Source organism: Micropterus salmoides, unplaced genomic scaffold (assembly GCF_014851395.1).
Source record: "Micropterus salmoides isolate LMB-PRFRI ecotype aquatic unplaced genomic scaffold, ASM1485139v1 Ms_hic_scaffold_9, whole genome shotgun sequence".
NCBI lineage: Eukaryota > Metazoa > Chordata > Actinopteri > Centrarchiformes > Centrarchidae > Micropterus > Micropterus salmoides.
This window is the reverse complement of record NW_024044681.1, coordinates 13,451,931-13,469,227: the sequence shown is the minus strand read 5'-3', so window position 1 is coordinate 13,469,227 and position 17,297 is coordinate 13,451,931. Positions and strand designations below refer to the sequence as shown.

At 40.2% G+C, this 17,297-nt stretch overlaps 1 protein-coding gene across 2 annotated transcripts in view; it reads right to left on the bottom strand.

Moving 5' to 3' along the window:
* The window catches only part of zbtb16a (zinc finger and BTB domain containing 16a), a 137,997-nt gene that overhangs the window by 12,436 nt on the left and 108,264 nt on the right, over nucleotides 1-17,297 (bottom strand). For both annotated transcript variants that reach the window (XM_038708939.1, XM_038708938.1), the window contains exon 5: nucleotides 6,014-6,184. In XM_038708939.1, coding sequence (XP_038564867.1) covers nucleotides 6,014-6,184 — 171 coding nt within the window. The remainder of the gene's footprint in view (nucleotides 1-6,013; nucleotides 6,185-17,297) is intronic.

Genomic DNA, 17,297 nt, shown 5'->3' with positions numbered 1-17,297 from the left:
AGTGCAAAGCTGCACTGCAGAGCTTTAAATAAATGAGACACAATTCTATAATCACATTGTGAGGATGTAAAGGGCCAGACAGAACTTCATTTTGTCAGGATATTCTCACGGGGGCTAGAGAATAATGGGGACATGTCCTCTGTCCATCCCAAATCTGCCACTATTACTTCCTCTCTCCTTCTGTCCTTCTCTCATCTTTTTCTTTCTTCCGTCCATTCTGGCTTTCCTTCCCTCCTGTCTCTTTTCTTTCTCTCTGGTGTGACCACATGGCAGGGAGGCCACAGATGAGGACTCAGAACAGTGAGGTGGAACCGCAGCATGGTGAGTGGACCCTTGGGTGCCCCCGAGCATCACCACCTGCGTCTCCAACCCCCCCCCCCACCCCATTCACCACCACCTCTACATTTAAACCTCCTCCCCCTATCACCTCCTTTGACACCCCAAAGGCCTGCTGAGGGTGGCTGTGCCCATGGGCACCCAGAGCGTGTTCATTATATACGGTAAGAGGCTGTAAATCACCGGGCTCCATCACTGCCAGGACCAGAACTGGCTCATTCTCTCTCTCTCTAAATTCAATTCAGTGCTCTCTCTCTCTCCCTCTCGCTCTCCCTCTCTCTCTCTCTGGCTGTAGCACTATCAAATACAGCTGCGAACACAAAACACCCCGCCACAGCAGACAGCAAATTGGCTCTGGGTTTAAAAAAAACACACACAAAGACACTTACACACAGACAGTGCACAACAACGGAATATTAATGAAGGCCTGGTCTGTAAAGAGAGAGTGTGTGTGTGGTGTTAGGGAAAGGGAATAACACAGCTGCCATGTCTGCCACTGTTATAGGCCCACATTGTGTATTTGTGTGTAATTGCTTGAACCTATACTGTAGTGTGCATACATTCAATGAAGATATATAAACAAAATAAAGTGGCATACGGAGCTAAGTCTTATATCCTGGCATGTTAAGAGAAGGTGATGGAACTGCAGGTAGACGGAGGAAAATGAGAAGAAAGGCACGGTGAGGGAGAGAAGGGGAGATGACATGATTAAGATGCTGAAATAAACACCATTAAATCAGTTTTTTCTTCCCCGTCCTAAATGGTGATCCAGTGTCAGAGCTCGCACCAGCAAGGCTGCTTTCAAAAGATAAGCCAGCAGACAGGTAAAATGAAGCACACGTAATGAATGTCCATAAAAGTGCTTTTTGCTGCTTTCTGTTGTCAGTTGATACAACAGAATGGTGATTCAACCAATAACCAAGCTAGAAAGCTTTCTATGGTGGATGAGCTGACATACTCTGTCCATTAAAACTATGGTTGAATACTGGGACTATAGTTTTTTCTTGGTAGTTATGTGAAATTTTCACCAAAATTGACTCCGACTTTTTGTGTTTGTGCTTGTGTGTCTATATGTTGTACTGTATTAAATAGATGCTTCATTACGGCGACAAAACTCATTAATGATACCATAAAACTGTCGTACCTAAATACTCTGACCTTGATAATGCCATTATTACGGTACAATATCTGGATCAGCTCCACTGTTACAATAAAGTCCAGCTGAGTGGCAAAATATTTTTTACAATTACTGTGAATCAACATCTGTAAACACAAACTTTGCACATGGTTCAACAAGTGGCTTAATCCGACATCCAGGCCTCCATAACAAAAACCTGAATGCAGACAAAAAGTCAACAGGTGGAGCATTGGATGTATAAGATCACATTAATGTTACAACTAAACATTGTAGAAAAATACTGCCATGGCTCAGATAAAAAGAAGATGGTCATGAACTCTATAGTTGTGTATATGACCACTCACACATACTGTATTAAAACTGGCAAGAGGTAAAAAGATATGTTTAATGAAGACAGTGTGGCTAAGAGAAATAAATAATGATATATATATATATATATATATATATATATATATATATATCAATAAAACACAATCTATAAATATGAAACAAAAACTACAGTGAGAAGTCCTGGTATCCCCAGGAAAAGAGAGATATCTGTGGGAAGCATTCAGAAAAAAATAAACATTCAGAGCAGAACATTTGTCGCAAAGCCTGTACTTGACTCACATAAAAAGAAATTGGGAAAAGTGTGATGCGTCATTATTAATATAGAGGAAATGACAAATAAGAACATGTCTTAGTCACCTTCCTCTTCTATCAAAAATATTTGCTTAGCAATTAATAGACAATATTAGGTTGAGATCTAGTCATAAAATTTTCTGTGTGTATGATTGTGACATTTATCAATATACATCATCAGAAGATGAAGAAGATTTTTGGCATTGTATGGATGGCTTGGGAATAAGGAGGGATTGTTCTAGAAAGGTGTCACGCAATACAGTTCAGAATTTAAACTATAAAAGGGCAAACTGCTGGTTCCCATTAGAACCTGGCTTTTGCATTATGCTAACTGGCCGCTAATAACATAAAGATAAGGTTTCCATCGGTTGATTGTTATAGTGGTTTTTTTATACTCACTTAAATCTCTCTGAAAGGTGTCCTTTAACTGTCCAGGTGTCATTCATGATTCAGATGAGAGAAGTGTGTGATTGATAAAAATGTTGATAGACTCATCTGAGTTGGCTTTAATTGCAACCGTTCATTCAAAGTGATAAAAGCTTTATGAGCAGCAGAAATTTGTGGGTTGTCTGTTGCCCTGGGATCCTCCTCTCAGGCTACATTCATGTAGCCCTGAGTGGAGGTGCTTGTTGGGTCTATATGCAGGTTGAAAACATATAGCTCGTATTCTCCTAAAACAACACAGTAACTGAACATCAATAAAAGACAATAAAGGACTGTAGTACTCTTTGGTAAAGATGCAGATATATTATTTGAAAATAATTAATGTTAATAGCAATTAACATGGAAGTACCATTTCCATTATACTCCAAACACAATATTGTTTTGGTTGAAGAGTCTCCAATTTTATCATGTCCTCTCCATGTCTCAAACCAATCCTACACCTTTGTGATTTGGACTTTGTTGCATGTAGGATGCATAGTGGAAACTGATAAGTTAAGGTGCATGTAGGACTATACCAAAAACGTGTTAGATGAATATAGGCATATGTCCACATTGGATGGACTATGTTAGATGAGGGCTGTGCACATGTGTCTTTGCATAAACAAGGCTTCATGTAGGTAAACTTATTAGGCTGATTCTCTGAGGTATATATGCTGTCTACATCTGTCTGTTTTTAAACACTATTTTTGCCTTGTTACCCAGCAAAGTGTGAATGAGATTAACATCAAAGTGTAAATGTAGAGGAACACCATGCCTACTTTTTTTTTTTTGGAGGGTAAATTAGGACCTATTTCTGGCGCCCATGATGGCTGTGTGAGTTGCTGACTTTATAATCCCCTAACAAAAGGCTCCACATCATATTTAAACGATTGCTTTCACGGCTGGCTCATTGTGATTTAACACACGCCCACAGTGGGATGAGGTTCAAAGTGGTATGAGGCAGCAAAGTCTCATCTGCAGCTCCAGAGACGAGCTGAGGTGACATTTGCGTCGCTCGGGTGGGCAGGTGGATCAGAGACGCTTCTTGTGTCCTCTCCAATGTCTTGTAGACAGAGCAGATGTGTGCTTCGCTACTGTACAGGCGGCTCAAGCAGCACCGTCCACCCACTACCCCAATCCCCCCCAGCCCCTACCACCATCACACACTAATGGTGTATTCGCCTGACTTGTAAATAGGGCTGACTGCTCTCATCTCACTGCCTTTCGTTTCAAATATTTATCCGTGAGCTGGTGAGCTAAATCGGCTCTGACAGTGAGACTGTTATTTAAGGTCGCAGACAGGCTGCTGGGTGAGAGGGGGTGGTGGGGGGGGCATCTATCCCTCGCCGGTGAAATGGGATTCATTTCCATGTGTTCATATTCTGTCATGGTTACGTTTTTTTCCCCCACTCTGAATAGCCGCATCCATCAAGCTACCTCTGCACCCTCGCAACAATGTATTAGTATCCTGGCCTCGCCTCAGTAGAGAGCTTGCAGAGAGAGAATTACTAGTGGACTGAAGAAAAAACAACAACAAAAAATTGTCACTGTAAATTCGCTTCGTCTGACTGCTGCAGAATTTATTTTGCGTTGACCTGAATTTATCAGTTTTATGCATGGCTAAAGTAGCAATGTAGCTGGGTAGGGATAACATAATTCAGTCCCATTTCCTAAAATAAAAATGTTTTTTTACTTTGCATTATACTGTAAGCTATATTTGTCCAATGGGTTTTTTGAGTTTTTAATTCCCCACTATGGGTGTACACAGATCACATTTTTCAAGGTTAGCTATTCTGTTACCCTAATACACCAGGGTAGGTAGTGGTAATGTACCGTATGATGATCTGAGAAAAAAATCTTTCTTTTTCCGGAGATTTGCAATGCATATTTGTGAAAAAAAAAAAATGGAAAGAATGTGCCTGTATGTGATTTTTGATTTTAAGTGTAAAGTGGTATTCCATGTTTGATTAACATGTTAAGCATTTCACATGTAATAAACATATTTAAGCTGTTAAATTAACAAAGTGCAACTACTGGTACAAGATTTTTGGAGGCACTATTGGGTATGGTTGGAATTACCTGCAACAGAGGCCCTGAGCCAAAAATGTGCATCTGGGCCCCATTAAACACAAATAAATGTAGCAATATGCATCATGTAAACACAATGTCACCTGAAATAATTGAGGTATTTAAACAAGATTTTGACAAAGGGACCCTCTTTAACACATGACCTCATTATCAGGTAATAAAAGGCCGTCACACCTTAAGGCCTTTCTCATGTAAGTTGATTGAGTAGAGCATATTCCCATATACCCAAAACCCTGAAAATGATACAAAAAACCCTTCTACACCATAACAGAGCAAATACTGCTCCACTCAGATATTAATGTTCAAACAATTTTAAATTTTCTAATGGTTTCAATGATCAAAATGTCTGATATATAATCTTTAAAATGACACTGATCCCTGTGAATTAACACTTAACATAATATTATTTTAGGACAAATCCTTGATGTCAATATGAATCCTTTCTGCGCTGTCGGCTCTGCTCTATTAAGTGTTTGGTAGAAACAGAATAAATTCAAGTTTTGCTTTTGACAATAAAGAGGCAGACACACATGGTGATGCAAGTTCAGTGCAAATCCTTATTTGAGCATGACCAACAGAGATGAGTAATTTCCTGACCAGAGATGCTACAGTAGCATTGCACTGGTACACCTGAGGCACTGTGAAAAATGGGTTGGACCAGGAGGAAGGAATTATCAGTAGATAAATTTAAAGGAAGTTTTTATAACCTGGGTCTGATTAGGACTGGTCATCATTCTAGTTATTCTTATTAGTTCTCCAAAACATAGTCAATTTTTAATAGACAGTGAGGTAATAACTAATCATTTTATCAGATTATCATGGCTTTGAGGGAGCTGAGCTTGAAGGTAAGGCTCTTGATGTGTAAATCAATCCTATGGTCTAAGCTGTGGACAGTGACTGCCACTTGAGTGTGGATATGAGTGGCAGAGGGAGAAGCTCACACTTCACAAGAAGAGCAAAATAAGAACTACCTCCTGTCAAATAGAGGTAGATGTGGTGATTTGGACATGTGATTATGATCCCAAAGGTTTACATGTACAAAGATTTTTAATTAAAAGGGGAACTGACTCTAAGGCTGACCCTCAATACACCAGAGGGATTACATATCCCATCTGGCCGAGGGATTCCCCAAAATGAGCCAGAGACTGTGGCTGTGGAGAGTAAGATAAGGCCTACGGTACTTAGTTTGCAACTGTAAGCACTTCCTTAGCACACTATGGAGAGATATATGCACAGCACTTGACCTAGGTACGTTTCAAGGACTGGGTTACACAACCATAACCCGGACCTAGAGAAGGTGCTGAAAATTAATAGATGGATAATACACTATGGAGTACACACCAATGGTTCCATTTATATCATCGATGAACTTAATAGCGACGATGTTGAGTGAGTGCTTCCACTGACCTGTGTGTGAGCGTAGGTGACGTTTGAGTGCAGTATGGCTGGGGAAAGTCCGGTTGCATTCACTGCAAATGTAGCTGCGAACGCCGGCGTGGACTTCCATGTGCTGCTGCAGTGCCGTCTGGGTCTGGAAACGCTTCCCACAAAGCAGACAGAAGATGGCCATGTCTGACCCTGCAGAGCAAAAGACACAACAGGGGAGTTAGTGAAGAGAGCTGTGAAACACGATTTCATTTCATTTATCAATGGCAACTGATTTCTTCCAACTTGGCTCTTATTTTCACAATATCATGTTTTTTGGCCTGCCTCCCGTCTTTTTAGTGACGTCTCTCTGTTCCCAGATCTCAACAATTAACATGGTGAGTATGAGGATGGCTAAGACACATGCCTTTGGAGAGACCCGGGTTCAATTCCCCCCTGTGACATGTCCTCCAATGTGTCCCTGATCAAGACACTTAACTCCTAGTTGATCCAGAGGCGTGCGAAATGTAAGTCACTTTGGATAAAAGCGTCAGCTAAATGTAATGTGATTACAGTTTTGTTTTTACTGATAGGATAGATGGCCAGAATTACAAAGAACAGACCTATGTTGTTACAAAACTTTGTGTTTTGCTTTAAAAACAGGGGTGTCACCTTTTCCCACAGCACTTCATTGTAGACAACCAATGCCAGCTTTGCTCAAACAAATCATGAAGACACAGGGTAGGCAACAACTCAGGTGTGGTGTCGTGGGCTCAGACATATTACAGTTTATTAACTGCGCCTTCATAGGCGTACCTAAAGCATACTGTATTTATAGGATTAAAGGCGCACACAATACTCATGTTTCAGGGTAGGGGAGTATAAAGATAAAGATCTCCTGTGCAATACTTCAATCGAATCTTGACTCTAGCGAGCACTGTGCATTTTTCTCCAGCAGAGATAAAGAGCACACAGTTGCAAGAACACAAAGACATAAAATCACAAACAGAAGAACAAACACACACAGTTGCACGCTCCCTTGAACACACTCCCTTCACACTTTTTCAATTACCAGGCTGGGGAAAACTCTGGGGAAGGACTGAGTGTTTGGAGCTCAGTTTCTATTTCATCAGTCAATAACACATCTTTGGGGCAAAGCTGACACTAATTTAAAAATCTATGAAGAGCAGCCCGCCTCATGTTCATAACCACTGGAGGAGGAGGAGGGCCCACGACAGCCTCCACGCCAGATCAATCACTGTCTCGGCTGCTCTGCACGCTATAGAACGGGAATGGAGGGAGGATGCACTGCTGGAGGGTGATGATAGGAGGAAGGATAGAGAAGAGCTGCTGGATAGCAGGTAAAGATAGGAGATCTAGTTTGTAGTAGAGGAAGGCAATGTACAGAACCAAAGGGGGGTGGGGGATCTAATTTTGGCGCATATAGGGAAGCGAAATAAATATTGACAAAGCTTCCCTTGCTGATTTTATTTTTCGTCTCTATGTTTCATTTTCTGGTGTACAGGAGAGAACGTAGGTGTGTCTGCAAGAGTGTAGAACTTTTCATTAAATCCTTGTTGACTGAAAGCCTGAGTTACTAATCTGGCAGCCCTACAGTTGAGGATGATTCCTAAAATGTTGGTGACCTATTCACTTGGTGGAAATGGGCTTACATACCACTTGTTAGTTTTGAGATATTAAGTCATTATTTTGAGATAGTAAGTCATAATTTTTAGAAAACCTCCTAATTATAATGATTTACAGGATATTTTTTCATCACATTGGTGAGCTTCCATACATTAGTGTGATGTTTGCATGTTAAGTATCTTTGACAAAATGTTCATGAGTCTTCAACATATTCACTCTTCTCTTACCTTAGATTTTTTTAGACGACTTTGAAGATTCAGTTTCAGTAGGTGGCGCTATATACCTGTCAGCTATGACAGGTATAGATAGATGTCATTGCACATGCTAAGTACCAAGTTCTTCCCTGTTTTAGTAGAGGAAGTAAACTGGGAATGTAAAAAGCATCACTTCTTTTGTAACACTGAACTTTTACCAAAGTCGTGCAGGAACACTTTGTTTAAACACGGAAATGTAAAACCATTCTGTGTAGTACAGTAACCAATTGGATGTTAAGTAGGTTCAATTGTTATTGAGTATGTAAGTCAAGAGAAAAAGACCTTAATTTGAAAATGTTCCAAATTATTCCTTCAACTTTAGTTTAGTTTCAATTTAAAGTGACTACTTCCTTAAGATCTGTCAGCAATAAGGTTAGTCAAATTGTACTAGTTAGCGTAAATGCAAACTAGTACAACATTTTACTAGTGCACGCATCTAACTAGTGCTAATCTAGTTTTCTCCTGTGTTGTATTTCCCTTGCTCTTCTCCTCCTCTCTGCTTTTATCAATGAAGAGGCTACTGACTGGGGTCGATTGCTTCTGGAATCCCTCTAGGACTCCAGGGACTTAAGTGGTTTTGATTGACAAGCATGCCTCCTATTCACTTCTATAATCACTCTGCTTCACTCCCTCTTTCTTAGTTTATTGTGTATCTTAGGTTTGGCTCTGTCTGTGGACTAATATAAGCAGAGGAGTTCTTCCTCCAGGCCACTTAAAACCAAATAATTCATGGTCACATTAAAGAGGCAAAGTAACACGCCATTATTGTTGTTGTTCAGAGATGTAGAAAATGAAAATGGCCGGAGTGGTCTGGATTCAGAATAAGTCACAGAGACGGTGGGAGAGGAGTAGAGAGGGAATTGAGTGAGACTTTAGCCAAAGATGGAGAATTAGAGGAAACTAGGTGTGGAATGTAAAAGGTTATCAGACCTCTGACCTAAGGTCTAGGCAAAGGCGTGGACATGTTGGAAATATGAAACCCAGATACCGACACACACACAGAGCTAGTGAACAAAAAGCAGGAGCACCACATGAAAAAAAACTTTTACTTTGAAGTCAGGGAAGTTACAGCGGTGAGTCAAATTAAGTTGAATGACGTATGATATGTGTGCAGCAAGTATGTGTCAACTTTAAAAGAAGTCTGACATTCACTGCTTTTATAGGTGTGTTTTCAAAGCAACACGAAACAGGTAAGAGAGTAACACATAGAGAAAACAGTCAATGTGAGACACAGAGACATTTATATGTAAAGAACAAAGGTGATAATACGCAAAGACTAATGACATTTAGGATCCAGCTTGTACATGGTGAGCTTTGAAAAGCTATTTATGCATGGACACATGTGTCTAATAAACTACATTGTGCACAGGTACAGGAGCAATATACAAAAAAAAGTATGTTTAAGTAGAGTACGCTTAAAACAAACAAGACTGCAAGCGCCAGACCTGCAGCAGACAAGATCTGTTTGTGTACCGTGAATTTGGATTTTCCAGCACCAGCCACTGCCAAAGATACTGGTAGATAGCAAATGCAAATCCAGGCATTGAAAAATCTTTTCATAAAACTATGACATCCAAGATGTTACATCCATGCTTTTAAACAGTCAATGTGGGCAAACTACTTGCAACTCGCTATCATCTCCCCCTTTCTTGTGTGCTCAGTTTGTAGTGCAAACCCCGCTTAGTGTTAGACAAAAAATTAAGTGCTACACACTATAGAGTCGGTTCAGGCAATAATGTGTGTGTGTTGCAGGAACATGACTAAAGGTGTTGTCGGCTGCTGATAGGTAAAGAGAGCAATGGAAAGATAAAAAAGGAAGGAAAGGTGGGAGAAAAGTAGTCGACCCAGAAGGTCCATTACAGTGTAAAATTGAGTCAGCCCAAAGTGACACCTGAACTGAGGAGCTAGAGGAGCCAGAGTGGTGGGGGGTTCTTAGTCTCAGTTCTGTTTGGCTGTTTTGGAATAATTTACCTCTTCTAACCAACCTCTTTCTCCTTCTCCCGCCATCTATTTATAAAGGCTCAGGCAGTTTGTGGCTGTTTGTGTGTGTGGCCACTGCAGTGCAGGCAGTATCTTAATGGGCCTGGAGTGGCAGGGCTGCTGTTATTTAAGTGGGGGATGGATGGGGGCCGGTAATGGAGAGGAATACTCCCAGATGGGAGGTGACAGTGGCCGGATGGGTACAGAGCAGAGAAATGGCCTAAAGGTAGAGGTAGGCTCTTTTACTGATTCTGATGCGCAGCAGGGTAAGCAAGCACCAACCCAGACACCAGCTCTAAAAAAAATAGACTGAGGAAGCCTTAAAAGATCTTAATTGATGGCCTCAAACTTAATTAAAAGCAAATAGGGGTCTCAATAGGTAATTTTACTCTCTTTACTGTGTGACTTCATGATCATTTTGAGAATCATCGCTCCATTAAGAGGATACCAAGGCTTAAAGAGAAGTGACTAAAGTTCACTGAATTTGGACTCTGTGATTTTGGTCAACTAAGTCACAAGAAGGTGAGCAGTAAAACCAAACTGCAGGCTTCAAAACATCCCTCAGAGATATAAAGGTGTTGTCACTCACAGATTCTACATGCTTTTTTTCTACAATATATGCTCCTAACTTTCAGAAAACTCTGAAAACCTTAGTTGAAACCTCTGAAAAAGCTCCTTGTCGTACATGTGAAAACCAACTTTTTCACTCTGACTGTCAAGTGTTTTGTGCACGCAGCACAGCATCTCAGAAGCTTAATGGGAAGCTGTAATGTTTGACTTTAACAACTCAACGGCATGTTTCAAGATGAGCATCACAGTCCTTACAATCCTGCTCTAAATCCATCCTGAACACTTGTGTTTCTTGGACTGTAGTCGAGACAGTTAAATGTGTCCTGACTGTGGCCTGCAATGCAGTGTGCTGAACAGAGGACCTGCCAGAGTTAATGAGGCAGAGAGCAGCGGGACCTCAGCACAAGGTGTTCAATCACAGGCCATTACCACAGCCCTCAACCTCCGTTACTGCTTGCTCTTGTCAATTGCAATCTATAATAAGCTAAGGTTTATCTATAGAGAGGGCAAAATAGATACTAAATGTAGGCTTCTGTATCCTAAAACACCTACATTAATTGTAGGTATGTCAGTTTGAGCTCAAATAACAGAAACATGAACCGAAAGTCACTACAACATGATTTATGATGGCTTTGTGGGATGCTACCTTCAAGTGCGGCTTATAAATCTGACTTCTCAGTTTCACCTCTCATAAATATGATTCATCTTGAGCATGAGTGTTCATTTCTGACCTGGAAACAGTAGTTTAACAAAGGTGACCTCTCTAATAGCAAAGTGATCCCTGAAACAGATAGCACTTCAATGTCCAAAACTATGACTTTTTGAATGAAATACATCATGTCTTTCATTTGGTGTTGAGAAAAAGTGCATCACAGAGTGAAAATAGAAACCTCATTGCTAAAAGAGAACAGATATGGAGGAAGAGCCCTGACAAAAGGTGTGAAGAAGAACAATGGCCACCATATATGATCAGTAAAAGTTTAGGTCATAAAGCTGTACGTGTGCACAAATGTCGGACCAGTTTCTTCCCTTCTTTCCTTGGACTATTTTTGCTTTACACCAGCAAACACGGGCTTCAACAATCAGTCACAACAACCTCCACCAAACCAGGTGCTGCCAGTCACCACAAACACCAGTCACAACAGTTCTGCCAGTGTCAACAGAGAAAGGTGTAAGAAACGAAAGCAGAGGTGACGTTCCTGCTGCTCTTTAGCTTTGTCTAGACTAGAAATGTTTGTTGTTACTCTCATCTGCAATCAGGCTTCATCACACATCAGGTCACAGCCGTTCTGAAAAGGTCGCCGAGCACCTTTTTACCTCCGCCTCCAAGGGGCGTCACCTGAGAAATGCATCTTGTCATGAACAAACAAATGAATGTCTTCTGTAATTTACTCTTGCATGGATTTGAAAAAGGTCCCCAATGAAATGTTAGGGTACGTACCAAACACAGGATTTCACACTAAAGTCATCATATCTGGCCTATCTTTGGCCAGCAGGCCCCCCTGTGGGCAACTGTTACTGTCTGTAACACTGCAGGGAAGCTAACAGTCCAATCGCTGTAGAGTTTTACCTAAAAGTACTCCTCAAACCCTACAAACACCAACATCTTACACACAAGTGCACATGCCCCCTGATCATGACCAAAAAAACTGCTTTCAAAAAAATAAACACTGAATAGAGTGACACTGTCATACAGTGTAGAAAATGCATCTTTAAAGTGAGTTAAGGGCAAATTAAAGGTAAATTAGAGGTAAATCAGGGTTCAGTAAGTTAAGAATGTTTGACGACAACATGACATTTTACCAGATGGTCACTATGCCAGGAGGAGCAACAGGTAGACTTCCAGGAACAAGAATGTCAATAACCATGGATTCACAGAGCAACATAGATGTCAAACTAGGCGAGAGACAACCCAAACAAATTTGGACATACTAATGTTTTTGTTTGGGTCTAGTGAGCTGTTCACTATGACACGCTAGATGACAACAAATTGTTGTGTCCAATGGTCATATTTGTTCTCAACGCCAAGTATAACGCAGAGCAAAGTTTCAGACAGACGTAAAGGATTCATTTTAAATAATGTCTTCCCAGGATAACACTAAAAATATCTTGTCTTCTTCTCTGACTGATTACTAGATAGTGAAATTATAAAGCTAAAGTTTTAAGACTTTAAGTGTTATTTCTTGCTTTCCATGGCATCATTGATTGCCTTATTATACTATGATCAAAACAACAACCAAGATTTCCCAACACTTATTCTCACTGCATTCGTAACCATCAAAACATACTGTAGGACATATGTTCCAATGGTTGCTTCAGCCGAACGATCTAGAAAACCAATTTATTTTTAATTGTGGAGAGAAAAATGGTCAGCTTTTTAACTATGCTAAGGGCATCAAAAATGCTATTTTTAGAGCTTTTTATTTAATTCTAAACAACTTGTACGCATTTGAATTGACTGTGCAGGAAAGCTAGAGAAACATGGGGACTGCCAGTGCCAACACTGGAAATAAGCATACTGTTAAAGTGGTTTGCATAATATGCATTGCATCCAAATTACATCACTCCACACAACCTGGGCAAATTATCTCCTCTTTGTCACATGCAAACTGAAGCTAATGGTTAGATTTAGGAAAGTAAACAATCTTGGTTTGGGGAATCAAGTTAGGATTACTTTTATGACTATTTCAGGCCCTGAAGTTCTACCTCCTGAAATTTCCAAGCCAACAGCTTTCACTTTCGGGAGACTATTTCCTCAGCTTTGGAGTATAGAGCTTCTATTTGCATGCTTGACTCATGACCTTTTAGGAGAGCAGGAGAGGACACAGAGTTTCAGAATCGTATCACCTGTGGGCTAATGTTCACCATGCATAGCCTTTCATTCAGAGTATCCTGTTATCCAACTGTGCACAGCGCTCACTAACAGCCTCTGTTCTCAGCTCACATTTCCAGTCTGGTTCCTCTTATGTGCTTCAAAACACAGAAACATGAATACAGTGGCCTGGCGTCTAACATGAGACATATGTTTGTTTGTGTATAAGGTGTAATATTTGTGCTACTGCTAATTCATGTAAAACAGCTCCACAGAACAATTTATTGATCAAACTGGAGGAGGGAGGAATGAGGCCTCAGTAACATAGAGAGAACTCTATATCTGCATGCAGTAGTCAATGATTTGTCTGAAACAAATGTTGTACAAATTCTAGATTATTCAATTTTTTAGACAGCCAAATGAGAGGTTATTAATAAAAATGAAAGTAGTTGCAACAGGCTATGTTTCTGTTTTCATCTATTCTTTGATTTTCCCCTGTGAAAACTGGATAATTTCACCTTACTTTCAATGGCTTTTAGAGTCAGTCAATTCAGAGGAAGCAATGTGAAAAAGAAAAATCGCTTATTGGTTGAACTAGTCACAACCTGTAAGCATACCGTATCCATGGAGACCATAGGTAGACATAACTTTGTTTAGGGGGTCATGAGCTAAAAAGGTTGGGAATCACTTCCTCACAAACCTTTCTTTTTAAACGGCACATTACATTCATTTTATATACAAACTGTAAACTCCAATAATAATACACTATCAAATTAGTCCACAGATATAATTTTCTTTAGTAGTAGTAAATAAAATTTAACTGACACCAGCTTTAATATATATATATATATATATATATATATATATATATATATATATATATATGAGTGCAATTAAACAACAAAACAGGACATTGAATGTTTTATACAGAAAAATATCAAAACAAAACTACATTAGCACACTGAATATGATCAATCCAATAGTGACTTCAGAGTTTTACTGAATGAGGATGAAGAACCAAACAACCCATCACATTATTCATGCAGGGAAAAAACAAGAAATCACAGAAAAGACAATCTCTACTATAAGAAAATGCAACACCACACAGTCAACAAACCCTGTCCTTCTGTGTTTTGTTTTGTTTCGTCCCTGCCTCCCAGTTTCATCGGGCAGTGATAATTCACGTCGGGCCCGCAGCAGCGCTGACATTGTAAGATGAACTGCTCCCAGCTAGATTAATGCCACCAGATGCCAGGCGAGATGCCATATTAATTACCCAGAGATAATGTCAGCACAACCATATGGCAGCTCAACTGGCCATTTAGTTGACAGGGAGAAGTCTTTATAGCAGTGCAGATTTCCTCATCTGCACAACATCACAGCCTCACCATATTCTCTCCTTACTGTAGCAACTGGAGCTACTATTTGCACATTATTACTTAAATTATTGTAGCATTAACACAGAATCTGTAGGGTGTTATGACAGTAACATTATTAGGAAGACTTAATGGTCAAATATTTTTCAGCATTTATGAAAAATTAAGTTTTAATCAAGAGATCCCATAAGAAGAGAAAACCAAAAATGATGATCTTATTAAAAATTATTGGGTACTGAGTATCAAAGTCTCATATATCTTAATCCTCCATAGAACCCCATTGTTGTAGGAAAATGATTAAAACAATGAGCCACACCGTTGCACTAGGTGACATGTTCCTTCCTTACAATTAACATGGAAATATAGTTTATTTTGAGTCAATTCTGCACACCATCCTGACATACATACTCAAGAACACATATGGAAATAGTCTTCAACAAATGTACTATTTACTCCTGTTTAGTACTCCTGTTTATAGTAGTGTTCGCTAAAAACTACAGTGCCCATTTGTTTCAGGAAATTACTGAGGCTTTTTCAACAATGAAACAATAATTGTGAAATATTTCTAAAAAAAATGACATAACATGTCCCTTGAAAGGTTTTAGATCTAAATTACACACCACACCCACCTTCAAGACCCTTAAAAAATGTCAAACTTCCCCTGCACGACTGCAGTGGATATAAATTCTAAAATGTCAGTAGAATATATTTACCACCATGTGTTTGTTTTTCCCCTCACCACCATGCTGACTGTAAAGATCATAAACGATGCAAGCTGGGAATTAATGTCAAAGTGAGAAACAGTGGCAAAGCCCTTTATCATGATTTACAGTTGCACCGCCGGCCCCTTCTTGTTGTAGACTTGCGGATCATTTACAAAGACGGACCATGCTTGCCATCCAATCCACATGTCCTCCCACCTTCACCGACCCACCCCCCCCTGACATCCCCTCCTCACCCACCACCACCACTGGAGCACCCACCTACCCCACCCTCCAATCCCCACAAATCCGATTTAATCAGACAACTTGTGCAGTGTGGCTCGGAGTAAGAAAAAGGATAATTAGTAAACAGAGGAGCTACTCGCCAGGCTTCATTGGCATTCGCACCGGGTTACTGTGTCGCATTTAAAATGCAGTCTGATGAAGTCTACAGAATCAAACCATTTGTTACTCCTATTGAGGAGGCTTCGGGCTACTGGCAATTAAATTGGAATTAGCGCTGGGGAATGAGATACGGCAGATTCATACCAAGGAGAGGAAGGCAGGAGGGAAAAAGAAACAGAGAGAGTGCTCTGTCTGGACCCGGCTCTGCTCTACAGTGGGTCAAATCTGGAAGTGATTGGGTTTCCTTTACTTTTGTTTACTTCCTGCATGACTTCAGTTATCATTTTTATAACCAAAACCCTCTACTCAGAACCCAAGTCTTGTTTAAATCTCTTGTTACTAAATTAATAAACTGATTTACGTACTTCTAAAAATATATAAAAGTGACAAAGAAAAGTGGTGCTTTATCAAGAAAAAAAAAACAAAAACATAAATGGGTGGCTTTAAATGCCCTTAATATTTGAGGGCTTTAACTTGGTAATGACTATATATATATATATGCCAGATAATAACAAACAAATGACTGCACTTAAACTCTCTGGATCTTTGAGAAAGAGAGTAAAGAAACGAAGAGATGCCATTTGCTCTGCCACAGCTGACTGGGCACATTGGAGCTCAGCATGGAGAGAGTGCTGGTCCACTGGCAGAGGGAGGACGAGAAAGGAAGAAGGGATAGATGGATGGATGGAGGGAGCAAGGGGCTGGGGTGGTGGTGGTGGTGGGTGGTGGGTAGAGGGCAGACAAATGAAGTGGAAATGAGAGGGAACAGCTCCTGTGCTACAGCTGCCCTCCCTAACTCTCAGCCAGCCTGGCCATGACAACTGGCTCACTCTTCCTCTGCTGGTCAGGGAGGGGCCCTGTTTCAACAGGAGGGGCCCGGCCTGGGATGTACAACTGATAAAGGGCCAGAATGGGCCAGTGAGGTGGATCTGATTTCAAAATACAGGCTATAATCATGGGGAAGTGTTCATACCAAAAACCAATTCAGTTTTTAAAAGTCTAGTAGAGTCTGATCAGTGTGGGCTTTTGAAGGCTCCTATCAGTATCAAACTTTGGACTTTAATAGAGAAGCAGATTGTGTCAAAATTAGTGTATATGCCAAGGGTAATACTACTCAGTCGGTGAAAACGGTTGTATTTCGTCTTCTGGAGGAGCTTTGCCAAGTCTGAGCAAATCATACTCGCTTGGGCTTGGAAACTACACATTTATAAAAAGAAAGCCCGAGTTACAAACTGGAAGTGAGAAATTTGAAAGATGCAAATGTTTACCAGGCAGGGAGGTTCTACATAAAAAGAGGCTATAATAAAAGAGGCTATAGAGCAGCGTTGTGGGAAATGTAGGATCAATGGATTTTGGAGCTTGACTCATATTAGGGACTAAAAGTCAGTTTATCTCAGCTTGTCCTGCATCGATTTTGAATAATTAGTTTTTCTTCCATGTCATTAAACGTTATGTAAGTACAATGCAAAATCACAGAAGTGCTTTTTTAAATAAAACATGCATTGTAGTATGAATTAAATATTATTAAAGTATGTATGTGAAAGTATATGCAGTTGCAAATATTATGCATGACTAGCTGCT